This window comes from Helicoverpa armigera, chromosome 14 (assembly GCF_030705265.1).
Source record: "Helicoverpa armigera isolate CAAS_96S chromosome 14, ASM3070526v1, whole genome shotgun sequence".
In the NCBI taxonomy this organism is placed as follows: Eukaryota; Metazoa; Arthropoda; class Insecta; order Lepidoptera; family Noctuidae; genus Helicoverpa; species Helicoverpa armigera.
This window is the reverse complement of record NC_087133.1, coordinates 8,777,973-8,796,691: the sequence shown is the minus strand read 5'-3', so window position 1 is coordinate 8,796,691 and position 18,719 is coordinate 8,777,973. Positions and strand designations below refer to the sequence as shown.

The 18,719-nt window shown below is 36.4% G+C and overlaps 2 protein-coding genes across 2 annotated transcripts; one reads left to right on the top strand and one right to left on the bottom strand.

The window, feature by feature from the left end:
* The first annotated feature begins 694 nt into the window (after positions 1-694).
* On the top strand, positions 695-12,467 carry LOC110373309 (chromobox protein homolog 1). Its single transcript, XM_021330545.3, has 7 exons — positions 695-851; positions 1,070-1,298; positions 1,635-1,866; positions 2,178-2,284; positions 10,192-10,333; positions 10,703-10,781; positions 11,241-12,467. The coding sequence occupies exons 2-7, from the start codon at positions 1,078-1,080 to the stop codon at positions 11,312-11,314; spliced, it is 855 nt and encodes a 284-aa protein (XP_021186220.3). The 5' UTR covers positions 695-851; positions 1,070-1,077; the 3' UTR covers positions 11,315-12,467.
* On the bottom strand, positions 12,451-17,601 carry LOC110373310 (eclosion hormone). The gene is made up of 3 exons (XM_021330546.3): positions 17,431-17,601; positions 16,481-16,580; positions 12,451-13,139 (listed from the first exon to the last, which is right to left on the bottom strand). The coding sequence occupies exons 2-3, from the start codon at positions 16,569-16,571 to the stop codon at positions 12,964-12,966; spliced, it is 267 nt and encodes an 88-aa protein (XP_021186221.1). The 5' UTR covers positions 16,572-16,580; positions 17,431-17,601; the 3' UTR covers positions 12,451-12,963.
* Between the last annotated feature and the right edge of the window lie 1,118 nt (positions 17,602-18,719).

Here is an 18,719-nt window from a genome sequence, read left to right as displayed (position 1 = left end):
ATTTATTTATTTTATTATATTTGTCATTATCTATATAGTATTTAGTTATAAGTTTTAATTGTTATTAAAGATACTCACTGACCCCACAGTCAAACCATTACAACGGTTTTGTGGGGCTTAGCTTATAAGATGGCTACCTTTGTAAATTAAAATAAATAATAATAAATGCTGCGCGCCGCTGTTGCGGCGCGCGCACGTTCTATGTATTGCAGCTACAAATAAATAAATAATAATAAATATTTTTATTAGTTTTATTTTACATTTTTAGGAAAACTTACAGCTAGGTAATACAATGGTAATTATTATAAGTAGGATATAGCCAATTACAGTTAATAAAACAAAAAAAATGGATTAAGAATAGAATTATTATTGTATTTTTTATATATTAGAATAGAAATAAAATAAGAATTTAGCAATTTTCCAGAGAAGTGTTCGATTTTTCACGATTTCCATCATCAGTGACAACTGGAGCATGCGAGAAGTTCACTCTTTTAAACAAAAGTTCTCAGAATAAGATTATTTATTTTTAAAACATAGGTATATTACATAAAGATCGTATTGTTCACTTGGATACAAAAATCCAAATCGATGTTAGTTGTCCTCCTTGTTAGTTTCTGGGATGTCGGTTAAAAAGATGGGTAGTCTAATTTTGAGCTCTAACAACATTGAGTAGCGTTCCAGTTCGTTAAGAGGAATTTTGGATTTTTGGTCATTTTTTTTCTCTGGTCGGCCATTATCCGTGATCCGTCATTGTCTGTCAGTCAACACAACAAACTTGTGTAAATTCCTGCAAAAAAAATACTTCGGATTAGTGAATTTGGGAGAAATCTTGAAGTTCTGAATAGTTTGAGGTGAGTACAAGACTATTATCCTGCTTTTCCTGCCACACGATTCATCCAAGAACGTCTACAGAAGCCGGTTTCACAACAACAACAAACACGGCCGACGCTCAGCAAAACATTGCAAAAAAATAACCAAAACAATTCCTTCTCATTACTAAAACCTTATTTATTTTACAATAGACGTAAAACCTACCTCTTTTCTTTGTTTGAAAACATTTTAATTTTAGAATTCACGATGGATGAATCTATGGAATCGTTGGCACAACCCGATTTGGGATTTTCGCAATCAATCCCGCCGAGCCAGCCTATGGAAACTGCTCCAACTATGTCTTCTATGGCGCCGTCATCAGGTCCTATGAGCGGTAGACATGAAGAATTCTCTGTGGAGAAAGTTCTAGATCGCAGGATTAAGAACGGAAAAGTCGAGTTCTTGTTGAAGTGGAAAGGTTATTCACAGTAAGTAGTATTTTTTCTAAACTGTTAAAAGTATTAAGTAAATCATTGGTCAGTGGGTCGTCTTAGGATTGGTACAAGAATAAAAGTAATATTAAAGCAGATCTGAATGTCTAAACAGAGTCATAATTGCGTTAAGCTGTATAATAATTTGCACAAAACTTTACCAAATATAGATAGCATCTATACATTGTAAATATAAATAAATAAGCTCAGTTTGGCGTCAATTGGGGGAGGCCTATGTTAAGCCGTGGATGGCAATAGCCTGCTATGATGATATTGATGAAATTAACTTCACTGCATGTATTATGTACTCATAAAAAAATCACCAATCTCCAGCGATGACAATACATGGGAGCCTGAAGACAATCTAGACTGTCCGGAACTGATCTCCGCTTACGAGGAAGCTCGCATGAAGAGGGAGAAGGAAGCTGCGGCTGCGGCTGCTGCTGCTGCTGCTGCTGCTGCCGCCGCTGCTGCAACGGCTGCAGCTTCAACAGTAATAGATCCTATTGAAGAGAGCTTGGCTAGTCGTAAGAGGAGTAGGCGGGAGAAGAAGAAGAAGAATGAAGTGAGTTAAATTAGCAGTTTTTTTCTTTGTTAATGTCTGTAATGACAAGTAATAGTATAGCGACGATTAAGGCCTATAATTTTCAAAGTTTTTCATTTAGTAAACTGATTTTATGTACCCTTTTTATCACCCTACTGCTGGGCACAGGCCTCCTCTCAAAAAGGGAAGGATTTAGCGTTAAAGAAGAAAAATATATCAATCAACATTAAAAGATAACAAGACAGACTATTTTGGTTAATTTAGAAAACTTTATTGTATCTTTTAATACATTTGAGTTATATACTCATGTCTAAAATGTCTTTTTTATCTAGGCCTTACAAGAGATAGAAAAGCCACGAGGTTTGGCCCGCGGCCTGGCTCCCGAGAAGATTCTAGCTGGACAACTGTTTCATGGATCATTGTTCTTCTTGGTTAAATGGTAAGAAACCACATTTGTAACTAACTTATCCACTTGCAGATAATTTATGATACTATGAAATTAGGGTGTCTTCTTAAAACTAGCCGTTTTTCCGTGGTTTCACCCGCGTCCCGCGGGAGCTACTTCCCGCACCGGGATAAAATATAGCCTATGTTACTTGCAGATAATATAGCTTTCTAATGGTGAAAGAGAACAACAAAAACACAACAGGCATTATGGAAACTCTAAAAAAGAAAATAATGAACTACATAACTTAAAAATATGCACCTATAACATAAGATCATTATCATCAGAAACAAGAATGTTAGAATTAAACAACGCAATAGAGAACATTAATTGGGACATAATAGGACTCGCTGAAGTTAAAAGAAATGGATACCATATAGAAGAACATGAAAAGTACATTTTTTGTTACATAGGTGAAACAGCGGGACTCCATGGCGTAGGATTCTTAGTAAATAAGAAATGGAAAGCAAATATCGTAAGTTTTATTGGTGTATCAGAAAGAGTCGGTTTGTTAAAGCTGATATTTAATAATGTGCCCATGTCAATTATACAAGTTTATGCCCCTACAGAGAGCTATAGTGATGAGGATAGGGAGAAATTCTACATGGACATACAAAAAGCACAAGAACAAGCAGATAAGATGCTATTAGTAATAGGAGACTTTAATGCAAAAATCGGCCAGCCTAAACTTGAAGAAAATCTAATAATGGGACAACATGGTTATGGGCAAAGAAACGCAAGCGGCGAACGACTGATACAATATGCCTATGAAAACAAATTGTCAGTGATGAATACATACTTCAAGAAAAAACAGTCTCGAAAATGGACCTGGATATCCCCCGATCACAAAACAAGAAATGAAATAGACTTCATACTAAGCAAAAACCCTAAAATAGTCACAAACTTAGAGGTGCTCAACAAAATAAGCTTCCCATCGGACCATAGAATGGTAAGGTGCTCTATAAATATTCAGATGCCAAAAATTAACAGAAAGTCATTTAAATCCTCAAACAACATACTTAAGTCAACTAAAGAAAAAGAAACATATGTGAGAAACCTTAAAGAAAATGCAAAAACACTATATGAAACCACTAAACACATAGAAGATATACAAGTTCTGAGCAACGAATTAGAGAAAACAATCATAAATAGTCTAAATATGGGAAAAGAAACCAGGAAAAAAGAATCCAAAATTGTAAGTGACCAAACGTTGAAACTAATTGCTAGACGCACAGAACTCCTATCCACAAAAGGAAAATCTAAAGCAATGAGGCGCGAATTAACGGAACTCTACAAAAAAACTAACAAAGCAATCAAGAAAGACTACGAAATCCACAGAAGGAATGTCATAGAAAGGAATATGACTACATTCAGAAGCTCAAAAAGAGCTTTTAAAGAACTTACAACACATAAAAACTGGATACAGGGCCTAACAGACGAAAAAGGCGAAACAAAGGACAGAGCAGATATAATCCACCGAGCCACTGTTTTCTACTCAGATCTCTATAGAAGCCCAGCCACAGAAAGAGACCAAGAAGATGAGAATGAGGAAACAGAAACTAATACTACAACAGAATCTCAACCTGCCTTGGAAAGTATAACCGAAAGGGAAACAGACTTACATATAAAGAAATTAAAGGTTGAAAAAAGTCCAGGACCAGATAGTATCCCCAACGAAGCCTTGAAACTTGGAGCACCTGCTCTGGTAACCTATCTGACAAAGCTCTTTAACCTAATTATAGAACAGGAACAAATACCTAAACAATGGTGCTGCTCAGACATAATATTGCTATATAAAAAAGGGAACCCGATGGACATTAACAATTACAGACCCATAAGTTTACTATCTACTATCTATAAACTGTTCTCCTCAATCATTCTAAGTAGAATCAACCCAGACATAGAGAGAAATCAACCAATGGAGCAGGCGGGTTTTCGTGCACACTACTCTACAATGGACCACATTCATGCTACAGAACAAATCATAGAAAAATACAAGGAATACAATATGCCATTGTACATAGCATTTGTGGACTACTCCAAAGCCTTCGACAGCATATCGCACTTGTTGTGTAATGAGTTTTTATATGAATAAATCAGTTGTTGTCAAGCACTGACGTCTATTATTACATGGTGACAGCGGTGATGAAAATTTTTTCAAAATTTATTATAAAATACGTATTTTGGTGCAATTTTATCGACAAAAATAATGGAACACGCTCGCCCACCATCCGAGTTGAGTTTGGACGGCGGTCCTGCAAGCCGCGCAGAGGCGTGGAAACGGTGGCGACAACAACTCACGCTGTTCCTGAAAGCTTCGGGTGCCTATACAGAGACTGCTGGGGTTCAGGCGAGTCTACTGGTAAATTTAATTGGTCCGGAAGGTTTTGACATATACCAAACATTTACGTTCGATAAGGAGGAGGATCGAGATGATATCAGAATTTTACTTGAGAAGTTCGATAGTTTCTTTGTTTCAAAATTAAATATTACACTAATTCGATACAAATTTTTCACTCGGAACCAAGAGGAAGGCGAATCAATCCAACAGTATGTTACTGCGTTACGCCTCCTTTCGAAAAATTGTAACTTCAAAGAGCTTGAGGACGAATTGATCAAAGATAGAATTGTGTGTGGCATTCGAAGTTTAAGGGTGAGAGATCGGCTGTTGAGATGTGAGGATCTGAATCTCGACAAAGCTGTAAAACTATGCCAAGCCGAGGAAATATCCAGGAATCCGAGCAGCAGATGGATGCTGTTGGCACGAGTTCGGGAGTGGCGCAGGTGGACGTGGTTGGCGCGCAGCGACGAGGTCGCGGAGTGCCGGTGGCGGCCGGCGAGGCGCGCGCAGGGGCGCAGCGCCCAGCCCGCATCTATGTGCTCGCTGCGGGGGCCTGTCACCGCGCTGTCAGGCTGGAAATTGTCCAGCGAATCAATGCACGTGTTTCGTGTGTGGAAATCGTGGTCACTTTGCGAAGGTGTGCAAAGCGAATGCGTTTTATAAAGGTGGTGGTACAGCGCGCGTATGCGACATTAAACACCGAAGTGAGTCAGAGTCGGATGATGGTGATTCATTTTTTATTTCCATGATTGAGGGAAACAAACGACTAGGTGAGTGGTTTGAAATATTATCGTGTGGCAGTGGTACCGAGAAGTTCAAACTTGACACTGGTGCCGACATAAATGTTATGTCATTTGAGAGATTTTTAGAATTAGGTTTAGATGTTAGCATTTTGAAATGTAATAAAGTTATAAAGTTACAATCTTACAGTGGCGATGTAATACCGGTAAAGGAACGTGCTATATAGCTTGTGTTTATAAAGGTAAACAATATGAACTGAAATTTGCTATAGCCGATATGAAATGTCAGAGTGTGTTGGGACGGATATCGTGCATACAATTGAATTTGATTAAGCGGATTCATTCATTAAATTTGTCTCAATATGATGACTTGTTCGATGGTATAGGATGTTTGCCTGGTAAATATCACATTGTGATAGATAAGTCAGTACGGCCTGTCATCTCAGCAGCGAGGAAAATACCACTGAGTTTACGGGACCAGTTGGCGGAAGAGCTCAAGCGAATGGAAAGATATGGGGTGATCAGAAAGGTCACACATCCAACTGACTGGGTGCATCCTTTGGTCATAGTCGCTAAGAAAAATAATACCATTCGTGTTTGTCTAGACCCGCGGGAGCTGAATCGCGCAGTTCGGCGCGCACACTCAGCTGCCCACCGTGACCGAGCTGGCGGCACGCCTGCACGGCGCCACGCACTTCTCCGTGCTGGACGCTAACTCCGGTTTCTGGGCGGTGCAGCTTGATCAGGAGAGTGCTGACTTATGCACGTTTATCAGCCCATTCGGGAGGTACCAGTTCTTACGCTTACCATTCGGAATAAATTGCGCTTCGGAAGTGTTTCATGGTAAGATACGCCAGCTTCTAGAAGATTTGGAGGGCGTTGACAGTTTTATTGATGATATTATAGTCTGGGGAAAAGATAAAGAGGAGCACGACAGAAGACTTGATGCTTTATTAAATAGGGCTCGTGAGATAAATTTAAAATTTAATAAAGCTAAGTGTAAGATAGGAGTTCAGGAGGTAACATATTTAGGGCATATATTTGATCGGAACGGCATGAGGCCGGATTCCAATAAAGTAAAGGCTATAACGGAAATGCCAGAGCCTACGGACAGAAAAAGTTTAGAACGGTTTTTGGGTGCCGTCAATTACTTGTCTAAGTTTATACCAAAATATTCTGAATTGGCATTACCACTAACTAACCTCCTTCGTAAAGACACGGAGTGGTTGTGGGAGTGCGCTGAGCGCAGTGCATTTCAGAGTTTGTGTCGAGCGGTGAGCAGCGCGCCGGTGCTGGCGCTGTACGACGTGAGCGCGCCGGTGCTGGTGTCGGTGGACGCGAGCGCGCACGCGCTGGGCGCAGTGCTCATGCAGGCGGGCCGCCCCGTCGAGTTCGCGTCACGCACGCTCACCGACACGCAGCGCCGGTACGCGCAGGTTGAGAAGGAGCTCCATTGCCATTGTGCATGTGAGAGGTTCCATCAATATATTTTGGGAAGAAACGTGTTGTTGTTGAATCCGATCATAAGCCATTGGAGAGTATTTTTAAAAAGCCGTTGATGTCCGTTCCAGCACGCTTACAAAGAATGATGTTAAGAATACAAGGGTATGATTTAATTGTGAGCTATAAACCGGGAAAGTACATGTTTATTCCCGATACACTGTCGCGTGCACCGTTGCCTGATTTATATGAGGATAATATAATGAGTAAAAATATAATGTATCAGGTAGCGATGATTGTTAATAACATTCCTATTTCATGCAATAAACTATGTGAAATAAAAAAGGCATCTCGCGATGATAGAGAAATAAGCGAGCTTATCAAGTGCATTAACTCGGGTTGGCCGGAGCACAAATGTAAAGTAGAGGATATTATTAAGCCCTTTGGTCGATGAAAGAGGAATTGTATGAAGTTGATGGTGTGGTGTTTAAAACGATATAATTTTAATACCTTCTTCTTTACGGGGTGAAATGTTACGGGTCGTTCATGAGGGCCACCAGGGTATAGACCGCTGTAAGCGCCGAGCGCGCAAGCAATATTTTGGCCAAACATTTCTCGTGACATTGAGTTATTTGTTAAACGTTGTTCTATATGCCAGGAATGTTTAAATTCGCCTGCCAAGGAACCATTATTACCTGTGGAGATTCCATCGATTCCGTGGAATAAAGTTGCATCTGATATTTTGAATGGAAGAGAAAGTATTTTCTTTTGATTGTGGATTATTATTCTAGCTATGTGGAAGTTTGTGAGTTACCGAATATAACGTCGGCAAGCATTATAAAAGAAATTAAGCAAATATTTGCGAGGCATGGCATTCCTGAACTACTTGTCACAGATAATGGCACACAGTACTGCAGTCGCGAGTTTAGACGATTTGCACGGGAGTGGGGGTTTACTCACATAACATCATCTCCTAACTATCCCCAATCAAATGGGAAAAGTGAGCGCGCAGTTCAGACTGTCAAGTCAATGCTGATTAAATGTTTAAGAGATAACAGTGACTTTCAGCTGGCCTTACTTAATTATAGGAATACTCCAAGAGATGGTCTTAGTTCCCCATCACAGTTACTAATGAGCCGTCAGTTAAGATGTAAGTTACCAGTTAGTGTTAATATGTTAAAACCAAAAGTAGTTGAGGAACATGAAACAATGTTGCAGAAGCAAATTATTTCTAAAAGGTGGTTCGATAGAAACACTAAAGTTCTTCCGGAACTAAAATGTGGAGACGAAGCTATTTGTTTAAATGGGAAAAATGAAAGAACAAGATGTAAAGTTATAGGGCAAGCGGGATTTCCTCGTTCTTATTTTGTTGAGACAAGCTGTGGCAATAAAGTAAGGCGCAACCGACGACATTTGATAAAATGTGAGCCAATCCCGGTGGCAATCGATGTGGCACCTGCTTCCTCTGATCAGGAAAGAGGTATTCAACCTAATGAGAAAGATGCAGCAGGTCCTTCAGTAACCTCGAGCGGAATCCCGCCTGGTCCATTGACTAGGGCAAAAGCTAAACTATTTACTAGTATTGAATCTTTATTTTAGAATCTTGTTTCATTTTAATTTTCTCTCAATTAATTGTGTTAGGTTTTTGTTCCCTGAGAATTTTAAGATTTATGTTATTAAAGATTTATGTTATTTTAAGGGGGGAAGTGTATGTGTGTTATGTTCTTAAAAGGGGAGTTGTTGTGTAATGAGTTTTTATATGAATAAATCAGTTGTTGTCAAGCACTGACGTCTATTATTACAGCACTCGTACATATGGAAGACCTTGCGCAAGAACAACATCAACGAAAAATATATTAATGTGCTGAAAAATATCTATGAAAAGGGTACAAGCCAAATAAAACTAGACAGGCAAGGAGAGGAGTTCAAAATTGGTAGAGGAGTGAGACAAGGGGATCCTCTCTCACCCAAACTATTTATAGCTGTCCTCGAAAACATATTCCAGAACCTAGAGTGGAAAAACAAAGGCATATGGATACTAAACACAAGACTAACACACCTGCGATTTGCGGATGACATAGTCCTTTTCAGCGAATCTGCAACAGAACTAAAGAACCTGCTACATAGCCTGAACATCGAAAGTAAGAAAGTGGGACTTGAAATGAATGCACAGAAAACCAAAATTATGACTAACAGCTCCATGAAAGAAATAGAAATAGAAGGCAAACCCATAGAATATGTAAAAGACTATGTATACTTAGGAAAACAGATTTCTTTCGAATCAAACTGTAATGAAAATGAAATAGATAGAAGAATAAATATCGCATGGAGGAAATACTGGTCACAAAAGGAAATCCTTAAGGGGAAATGCAGTCTACAGATGAAAAAAATAATAATGGATTCATGCATTCTCCCAAGCCTAACTTATGCAAGCCAAACCTGGGTCTACACAGAAAAGGTGAAAAACAAAATTCAGTCCTGCCAACATGCCATGGAAAGAAGCATCTTAAAATTAAGGAAAATCCAGAAAACACGGAACACAGACATCCGAGATAGAACAAAAATAACAGACGCACTACAGCACAGTCTTAGACAAAAATGGAAATGGGCAGGACACATAGCTAGATACCAGGACAGAAGATGGACCTATACTACTACAAAGTGGAAAGGCCCTATAGGAAAGAGGAGCAAAGGTCGACCAAGAAAGCGATGGGTAGATGACATCAAGAGTATAGCAGGAGATGAATGGATGCTAACTGCCAAAGACCGGGACAAGCGGCTTAAGCTGGAGGAGGCTTTTACCCTAGAGGGACTACATAACAGCAACAAATAAACAATTAAAAATGTGAAATTCTATAACAAATGTACTGTTATGAAGACAAATAAAGCTTAAATAAATAAATAAATAAATAAATAATGGTGAAAGAATATTTAAAATCGGTCCAGTAGTTTTTGAGTTTATCCATTACAACCAAACAAGCAAACAAAGTTTTCCTCTTTATAATATTAGTATAGATTATAAAATCCTTGCTAATGTTATAAAAGCAAAAGTAACTGTGTCTTTTTGTCTGTTGATTTAAATGAAATTGGTTTCACAGATACTTTGAAGCCTAAAAGACGCCTAGCCTAAAAGAGTAGTTCAAGCTACTTCTTACCCCTTTGTGGGAATTCATTCTCTCGAGACATATCTCAAACTACGGGAAACAAGCAGTTTACCTAAAATGGCGCTCCATAAAATTAATATTTTTGTATTTAGTAATTATGTCTTGATAAAATTCAGTATTTCATTACTTAATAGACTTAGGTATAAAAAAAAATCCTTCAACATTCCTATATCATTGAACAGATATAAATACAAAAATTGTCTTTTATTCTTACAGGCATGGTTGTACAGATTTCGACGTGGTGCCTGGTCATGACTTAGGTGAAGCATATCCTGACTTTGTCATCAATTACTATGAGTCCTGCGCCCCGTTCAGTGTTAGACATAAGATCGGAAAAATTATGAGGATTGCTCCAGAAGTAAGTTTATTTATTATGCTTAGAACTTTTCTGCATTTTATTAACCCTAGGGATTGCCTAAGGATTGGATTACGTTAGATGAGCGTAAAAGATAGTATGATAAAATATATCTTATTGTGCCTTATTAAAGTGCTGTTGTCTTAACAAAAAATAAACTAATAATACTCTCTAGGGGATTATGAATTTATGAACTACCAATAAATAACTTATTTTCAATTATTATGAAATCTACTACTCTACTTATGCACCTACTTTCTCACTTATTTCACCACTATCGGTTCAATCTTTCGACAGTAAAAGTTTAATATACTCATTCTGTCATTTCATTTTCTTGATTGCCCTGATATATATTTCTGTTCTCTTCAACAGTTGCCAGCCGAGGCGCCAGCGCCGCCGCCATCTGAGCCAATGGATGTATCAACGGAGGTACCAACTCTACCCACTGAAGGTAAATATTTGGATTTTATATAAATTTATACTTAATAAAGCGACAGTCTGTCATGAAGAGTTCCTTCATCTTTCGGAAGGCACCTTAATTGGTCCTGGCAGTCATACGAACATCTTTGCCAGTCATTCCGTAGTATCAAAAGTCAGAGTCTAACATCCAGTTTTATCAAGGGGTATCGGGTTTGACTAGATACTTCCCCAACACAATTGGGGAAAAGTAGGCCGATTTTATTTAATAGGTACAATGAAAGACTACAGACTGACTAACAGTCAGTTGCAGAGAGATCCATTATAGTTAGTTTCTTTAAATCTATTGCTGACACTTTCTTTATCAAGAAGATAAAAATTATTAGCAATAGATTAAATTAAGCTTTAATTTTAATGGATCTTTCTGCAACTGACGGTCTGAGACTGTGATGACTACAGATGATGTATCTTATACATATTTTTATCTTTTCAGCACCTACAGAAACGCCGCATCTACCCACAGAAATCCCACAGGAATCCCAGCCTATAGAAGTACCAGTCAACTGACCATCGTTCTACAACGCGAGCAGTAGCGACTACTGATCGTGACAACTGTGATTATATGAACTTTCTACTAATCTATAATAATATTTTTTTGCAACTAGATTTAGATAATAACTTTAATGGAGTACAGAACAACCAGCAAACTTCCGACAATAGTACGAATATTTCATTTTGGCTTTGCCCGTGAGGTAAATACCAGGTTTAAAATGAAACCTGAGAAAACGTTTGTTTAAAACCAAAATGATATTCAGCGCTTTTTATTTTGTATTTTTTATACATCAGTGTTAAATAAGTGTATCATGGATTACTTTTGTGTAAGAAATGGTATAGATTGTTTATATTTGAAGGCGCTTTGTTCACGAAGCAACTTCAGTTGAACCAGCTATCAAACTTTTTGGGTTCTGAATGAATGAAGAAGGAGGCCTATATAGGAAGTTACTATTAATGCGTAATCCAATTTGATGTTTAAAAAAAACTAGTTTTTAGATGAAACTATGAAAATAGACAGAACCTAGGACACTACCTTTTTTCATATTTTCAAATGGGATGACGCATTCAAAGCAACTTTACTTCCGAAACGTTGATAATTGCTTCATATACAAATATAAGTTGCTCCGTATACAAAGCCAATATAGCTATAGTCTTTATAAATATAGATGATTTTTTTAATATAAATTATAAGCTATGTGAACAAAATAATGTTGTGTCTAATATAAGTAAATTACGATTTATACTAATTACTAGCAAGTAAGAATTACGATGGCTTAACAATAAATTTTTATTGGTTTGTGAAACAAAATTAATAATAAACAAAATTAAAAATTTTAAGATTTCTTTTAGTAGATTGTGTACAAATTATATGAATGCAATTTACTTTACATAATAAATATGTAAGAGCTATATAGTTATAAAATCAGTGATGCCTGCAATAAGTTCTGTAGTTGAATTTAACGTTACTATTTGCTGGTATATCTTGACTTAATTAAACATAGCATATTTTCGCAGTACAACTTCTATCTTATGATCGAAAATGTTTGTTTTGAGTTAAGTTGAACAAAATGCTAAACTTTATAATAGAAATGTGTATGTATACTTACCAATTTGGTAAAGAACGTGAATTTGTAAATAATACAAAGAAATAAATTTTCAAATCATTCATTTATTTTTCAATTATAATCTTATATTAATCCCTGTATATAAAACGAGTATAAAACTTACAAACAAAATTCGTCTTAAAGCTAATTCATATAGAGTATCAAATGCTTTGGCATGTCGTCGGTTGCAATGTTAAACATCTCAAATGTATGGATTCCTGAGCCGCGAATCGTAATGAAATATGTACCCGAGGTATTAATCATACTTGAGATTTGATGCTTATGATGTAATACTGTTCAAAAAAGTAATTTAGAAATTCCAAACTGGGAACAATGGCGATGAAATAAAATTAGTTGAACTAAAATCTTCCTCCTTTTTAAGAAGTAGTTTTAACATAGAACTCAATATCTAGATAGAACTAAATGACTAGACTTTTTATAGACCCATTTGCGTCTGAAAAATCTACCAGAAGCCAAATCATTTTTTTGCACTGGCAACAAAATTCTAACCTCATTTCACTACAAAACGCCGCTCAAATCTGTAGGTTCGTTAAAAACTTAAAGTTTGTTTAGGAAAGGCGAGATGGACGCGAAGTTTTCGCACTCGGGGATCAGCTTTCCTTTGAAGGTGATGCAGGATTCTGCGCAGAGGGGGCCTTCGAACCAGGCGCCGAGCATTTTCTTGCATTGTGCGCAGTTCTCGATGCAAACCTCCATGGGATCGTAGCCAGTTGCTAGGGAGAAAAATATAAAAATATCTCATTAGGTACTGCCTCGTTTTAGGGGCTCATTTAGGAGATTACTTGGGGAGTACTTTAATTTGAAGGCACATAAATAATTTAAAGTAAACATTATTTTAAAGTAAACTAAAATATTGGGGAGTTTGGTAAACATATTAACGACACAGAAGTAGTCGAAATGGAACAAATACCTATGTTTAGAAGAGTAATGAATGACAAAATTATTTTTTGACTGAAAGACTTATTATTTTCGTTATTTTGCTGTCCAGTGATCAGTTACCATACCACTTATCAGAAGTTAAGGGCCCCGATCTATTTTTCCTTTGGGCCCCGAGATTACCCAATCCGGTAGGTACCTATGTATACAGAAAGACATATTAATGTCCTAAAAAGCTCGTTGCTATTACCATATTACCTTGGGATTAAATTCATCACGTATAATGTGACAGTGCAGCTCCGGCTTACTATCTCGTATGAGTGATTATGATGTATCGTGATTGTTAGCGTTTGTAGTTAACAACACTTCGGAAGTATAGTACTTAATTACGTAGCAACCCTACTGTTTAGTCTGTGTAATTGGACAGATTGTATCGTTTTAATTATTTTTTCAGACAAAATCTGTACTTACTAGGTACTGAATATTTTGTTTGCTTGAACGCGCTTATATCAGGACCTCTGGTCCGATTTGAAAAAAGATTTCAGTGTTAGATATCGATGAAGGCTATAGGCATTTTTTATCAGTGGAGGGTCGTGGAGGAGAAATTCCCACAGGACGCGGATGAAACCGCTGTCAGAAGATAGTAAATTAATATAGAAAATAAAGATTTTAACTGTAATTCTTTAAATTATTTTATTTAATTAGAAAATTTAAGTATTTTGTTGCTGACAGTTTAGTCTACAATGTGGGGTCTTAAAATACAAGCCCCTTGTTCTACGTATTAAGATATTAATGTTGACTTGCAACTTGGGAGGTGCTTAACGCATTTAAACTTACTAAGTACTCGACTGCAGATGCGAGGAAATGAAACGGTGAAGTGTCCCCGCGGAACGATATAAACTTTTCTGTAACGTTTGAATTGAATGTGTCTCTAGAATGTAATTGGGTTATGTGTGCCATTCTTAATTTGGTACTTAGAAGAGTTGAGCTTACTAAGTTCTTGGACTAGGTTAATGTGTGTGTGTGTATAATATTTAAATGTATTCAGTAAAGCATTTCATTAAATTTAAAAACCATTCACATCCTCTGACAATTGAGTTGCTGCTCTTACGTCACCATAATTTTCATTCAGCACCGTTTTCAAAAGATTTTCAGTATTTGAATCCTTCTAAGCTTTTACTTAACGATATTCAAAAATCGGTAGCTTAACCACAAACTGATAAGAGTGCTAAACTTCGCTCACGTGACAAGTGACTGTCGCAATTTTCCGAACACCTGACTCTAACAGAATAATGTCCATATAACACGGACCACGGTCCAAATGCACAGTCGTTACGGGGTCAAGTGTAAGCGGCTAAGGTGAAATTGCGTAACTTCGGCGAAAGTGAGGTGTCCAAATGGCGGATTGGGGTCATTGTCTGTGCGATCGGACGCTGAATACATCAGACATCTCTCGTGTTGAGATGAGAATATAAACTAGATGGTGGAATGGCTAGAGACCTCGTTTTTGGGGGATAAGGTTAGGTTTTCTTGGAAAGCTTAGATTTTTTGCTAAGCAAAGAAACTAGGCACGAACTAAAGTGTAGGAATGAGATGTTGTTTTACGTACTTACAAGAATAATTTCAGAGAATAAAATGTTCACATACGCTTATATGGGTGAGATAACCGCTGAAAGCAGACATACCTAATGAGGAATTATAATTTAATTTTGTTTTGTTTATATTTTTTTCTAACGTCTCCTGTAGTAACCGCGCTTTAAGCCGAAATAATAATATGGATAAGACAATAACAGACACGTGAGCTGGTCTTATTTGTGGAGTCACTATCATATTTAGTTAATTTTACTAGACTCAGTTTAAATTCTAGAACGTTATCTTAGATTCAATTAAGATGCCAACACAAAGACATTGTTTAAACATACTGTTTGATAGTCACGTTTGGTCTTTATAGTCCACTTTGTCCTTATGAATTTAAAGTTTAGCACGTGTGACGAGATACAGACATTTAAAAAGATACGTGGTGTCTATACAGCCAGAATGCCCTCTTGAAAAACGAAGATTTTGTACAAACAACCCTTCTAAGTATTTACTTGTTCACACACCCTTTTTCATAAAAAAAAAAACAGAGAGAGAAAGTTAATCAACTGTGCAAATGAAATAATTTTCCAACTAACGATTGGAAGCCAAATATTAGATTTTCTTGGACATCTCCCTTGAGAAAACTGGGTTCTAAAGACTTTTCAGGTCAATGGAACGAATGTCAAACTCATGAGTGTTGACTGACGCTGAAACTAAATTCTTTCTACGTATTTTTTTGTATAGGACCAATATTCTGATAATGACAGGTGCGTAATGGAAAAAGCAGGAACTTTAAGAAACTATTAGAAAAAGAGGCTATGGAGAATATCCAAGTTTATTATACCGATTGTCACTGCAATATTGATATTGACGTCGACCAACAGTACGGCGAAATAGAGCTTTATTTTATGTGCTGCTTTGTGCGTTTTTTGTACTGAAGTAAAGTTTTTTTCATTTTTTTTTAGAACTGCTTTTGTTGATTTGTGCAAACTTAGTATGTTGCATTGTTTGATTAAGCTGCATGTTTTGACCAAAACAAATTGAGAAGATAAAGATTTTTCAACTGAAAACACAAAAGGCCAGAATGTAAACCGCCAAGTTAAACTGTCCAAAAAACAACCACGAAATAGAAAAATAAGAAAATCTATTTACTTGGGTTAGCACAAAAAGACACGTGCGAACATTTTCGCGAGTCAAAAATGCGAGTCTTGCGAAATGTTACGAGTACCGTATTTAGAATGGCGATAATATACTCCGCATACAAAGTACATATGAGGAAAATATAAAATAATATGCTAGACGAAACAAAGTGGGAAGATTGACGTTTTCTCGAACATAAAAGGGTTACTTGTCAATTGTTTTGTATGTAGTTCTGGTTTACGATTATTTCTGTTGCCTTTTTGTGGTGTAAACAACCCAGGACCTTTGGTAAACACAGTCACACAATTATTTTTAATTTTACTTATGGTAATTGGTAGGTAATCGTAGGTAAGACAATATCTAAAGTTTAATCAACTACAAGTTTGGGCCTATCTTCTTGGATCTAGTAATATCTAGTGTAATCTGTAGAATAATGTCATATGCATATTGTTTTATTTACCGATAGCAGGGTTGCAGGCGACATGACCGAAGTTGGCGAGGAATGCAATGGTGACGAAAACGATGAAAGCAGCGGTGATCTTGCCGGCCATTTTAAGTATCTGAAAAAAGTTGAATATTTTTAATAATGATGGACAAAGATGGCTGTTGGTGTAGTCGGAGATATTGATAAGATTTGTTATTTATTAGGATCATCAGATGTTTAAGAACTTTTGAGTTTATGGACTAAATTCTACTGTAATTGTAAAATATAATACTTTGAATTATTAAAAAATAATATGCGTTTTTGTTCATTTTTATCGTTGAATGGGTTAATCCAATATTTTTTTGGATAGATTAAATAGTAAATAGTTCATGAAATTGGGTACACATTTATATGCACTAATTTTCAAAGTATAAAGATCGTAGTAATTATACCTAACTTATTGCCTGTCCCATATAGATGCTTTTGGATAGTGGAAAGTTATTCTTGTCGTGACACTATATAATCGTATAAGTACCTAAGAGCTTATTTCCCGGAACTTATTATGAAACTGTAATGGCTCTTCCAAGTTTATAGTTAATAATTAACCTGGGATACACTGACAAGCCTTTGCTGAAATTCTGTTTACTGATTAACAAAGTAATAGTGACGTGAAATTGTTTGCTTTACACATTTATATGTTTCTTTAACCTGAAGTTTTATTCTAAATTATTGTTATTAAGTATTTTCTACTTATTGGCATGATATGCATCGATACTTAATCGAATTGAACATGTAAATAAAGTCATTGCTTAAATATTTATTGCTATTGCAAGTTAATAAACTTCAGCATTCAATTCACTTGATACATTAGATAAGAACTAGTATCGTTCTTTTCCTACGTAGATACGTAAGCTTTACGTGGTATTTACTTAATTATTTGTCAATTCAAATGCACCCTCCTTTCTTAACAGAAGAGCAAAACTTACCTCATTCACAAATCACTGAAACTTCAAGGTGCGACATTTGGACAAACTAATTGGGGCACAACACTACCAAATCTCATTTCGTCTGCGCAAACGCAGCGATACACACAAAACAATTGCCAACGATCACGATTCGAGAACAAAATTTGAATTCGAATAATTTTTAATAACGGAAAATTCTGGCCAACGACCGCGTGTAAATGGAACTTGTTTAAATATGTAACCACTTAACTATGGCTGCAAGTGAGGTGGGGAGACTCGTGCGCATAAGGGATATCCCAGGAAACGGATCTGTGCTGTAGGTACCTTTGCGAAAGACGAAAGTTCTAAGTAGGAAGTCGATGAGTTGACGTTGATGTTAATGTGGATTAAGTTAATTTGGTAACTGAAATTTTTTTCAAGTATTGCATAATATTTGTAGATTAAGTAGTAAGTTACTTTTATATCTTTGTAACGTGAAGATGTTAACCTAAAACTTCTTCAAATATGTAGGTATTTAGACTGCACATTTATGACAGAAATTACTATGATATATTTAGAGGTACTTTTGTAGACCATGTAATATGTTGAACACATATTAGAAAACTTCATAGCTATAACTACCTAGCAAGCAATGTAACATTTGGAAATAAATGTGACAGCTAACAAGTTGTTAGCCTTGTGATCGGCAACAAAAAACTATCTATATTTTACAAAATCGAAAAGGTCTAGAAATATCTTAAGACAAAAATGACTAAATTAGAAGGAGACCAAGTAATATTTAAATCCCATTAATCATCGATAAAGTTATTCCAAATCTGTGACGTAGACACAGACCGGCGTACCTTATAAAGGTTTATGCATTTAAACAAAGAGCAAAATGATCATAATTGTCTCATAATATTATCATAAATATTTAACCGGTCCAAACAGGTTGCATAATAAATCTATTTGCCAATTTCTTCCGCATGAATACAAAACATTAAAAAAAATGCTGTTAGAAAAAACAGACAAGGTCATTGGAAATCCGCACATGGGATTTATGTAATATCTAAGTGGCCCAAGGTGCGATATTCGTTTGATAGCGAAACTATTGCTTGATTTCTTTCAAGGAAAGTATGAATCATCATTGCGTAAACTGAATGGTTACGTTTTCCGATTTGGTTTGTGCGAATCCGTTTTGGATGACATTACTTTTTTTCACATGTAAAAGCTCTGTTTTGAATACTAAGCAACTTATTTTAAGGTTTATGTTGCATACCATCGCTTAGTAAATAGTCCAAATTACATTATTAGGTACTTGAAGAAAAAAA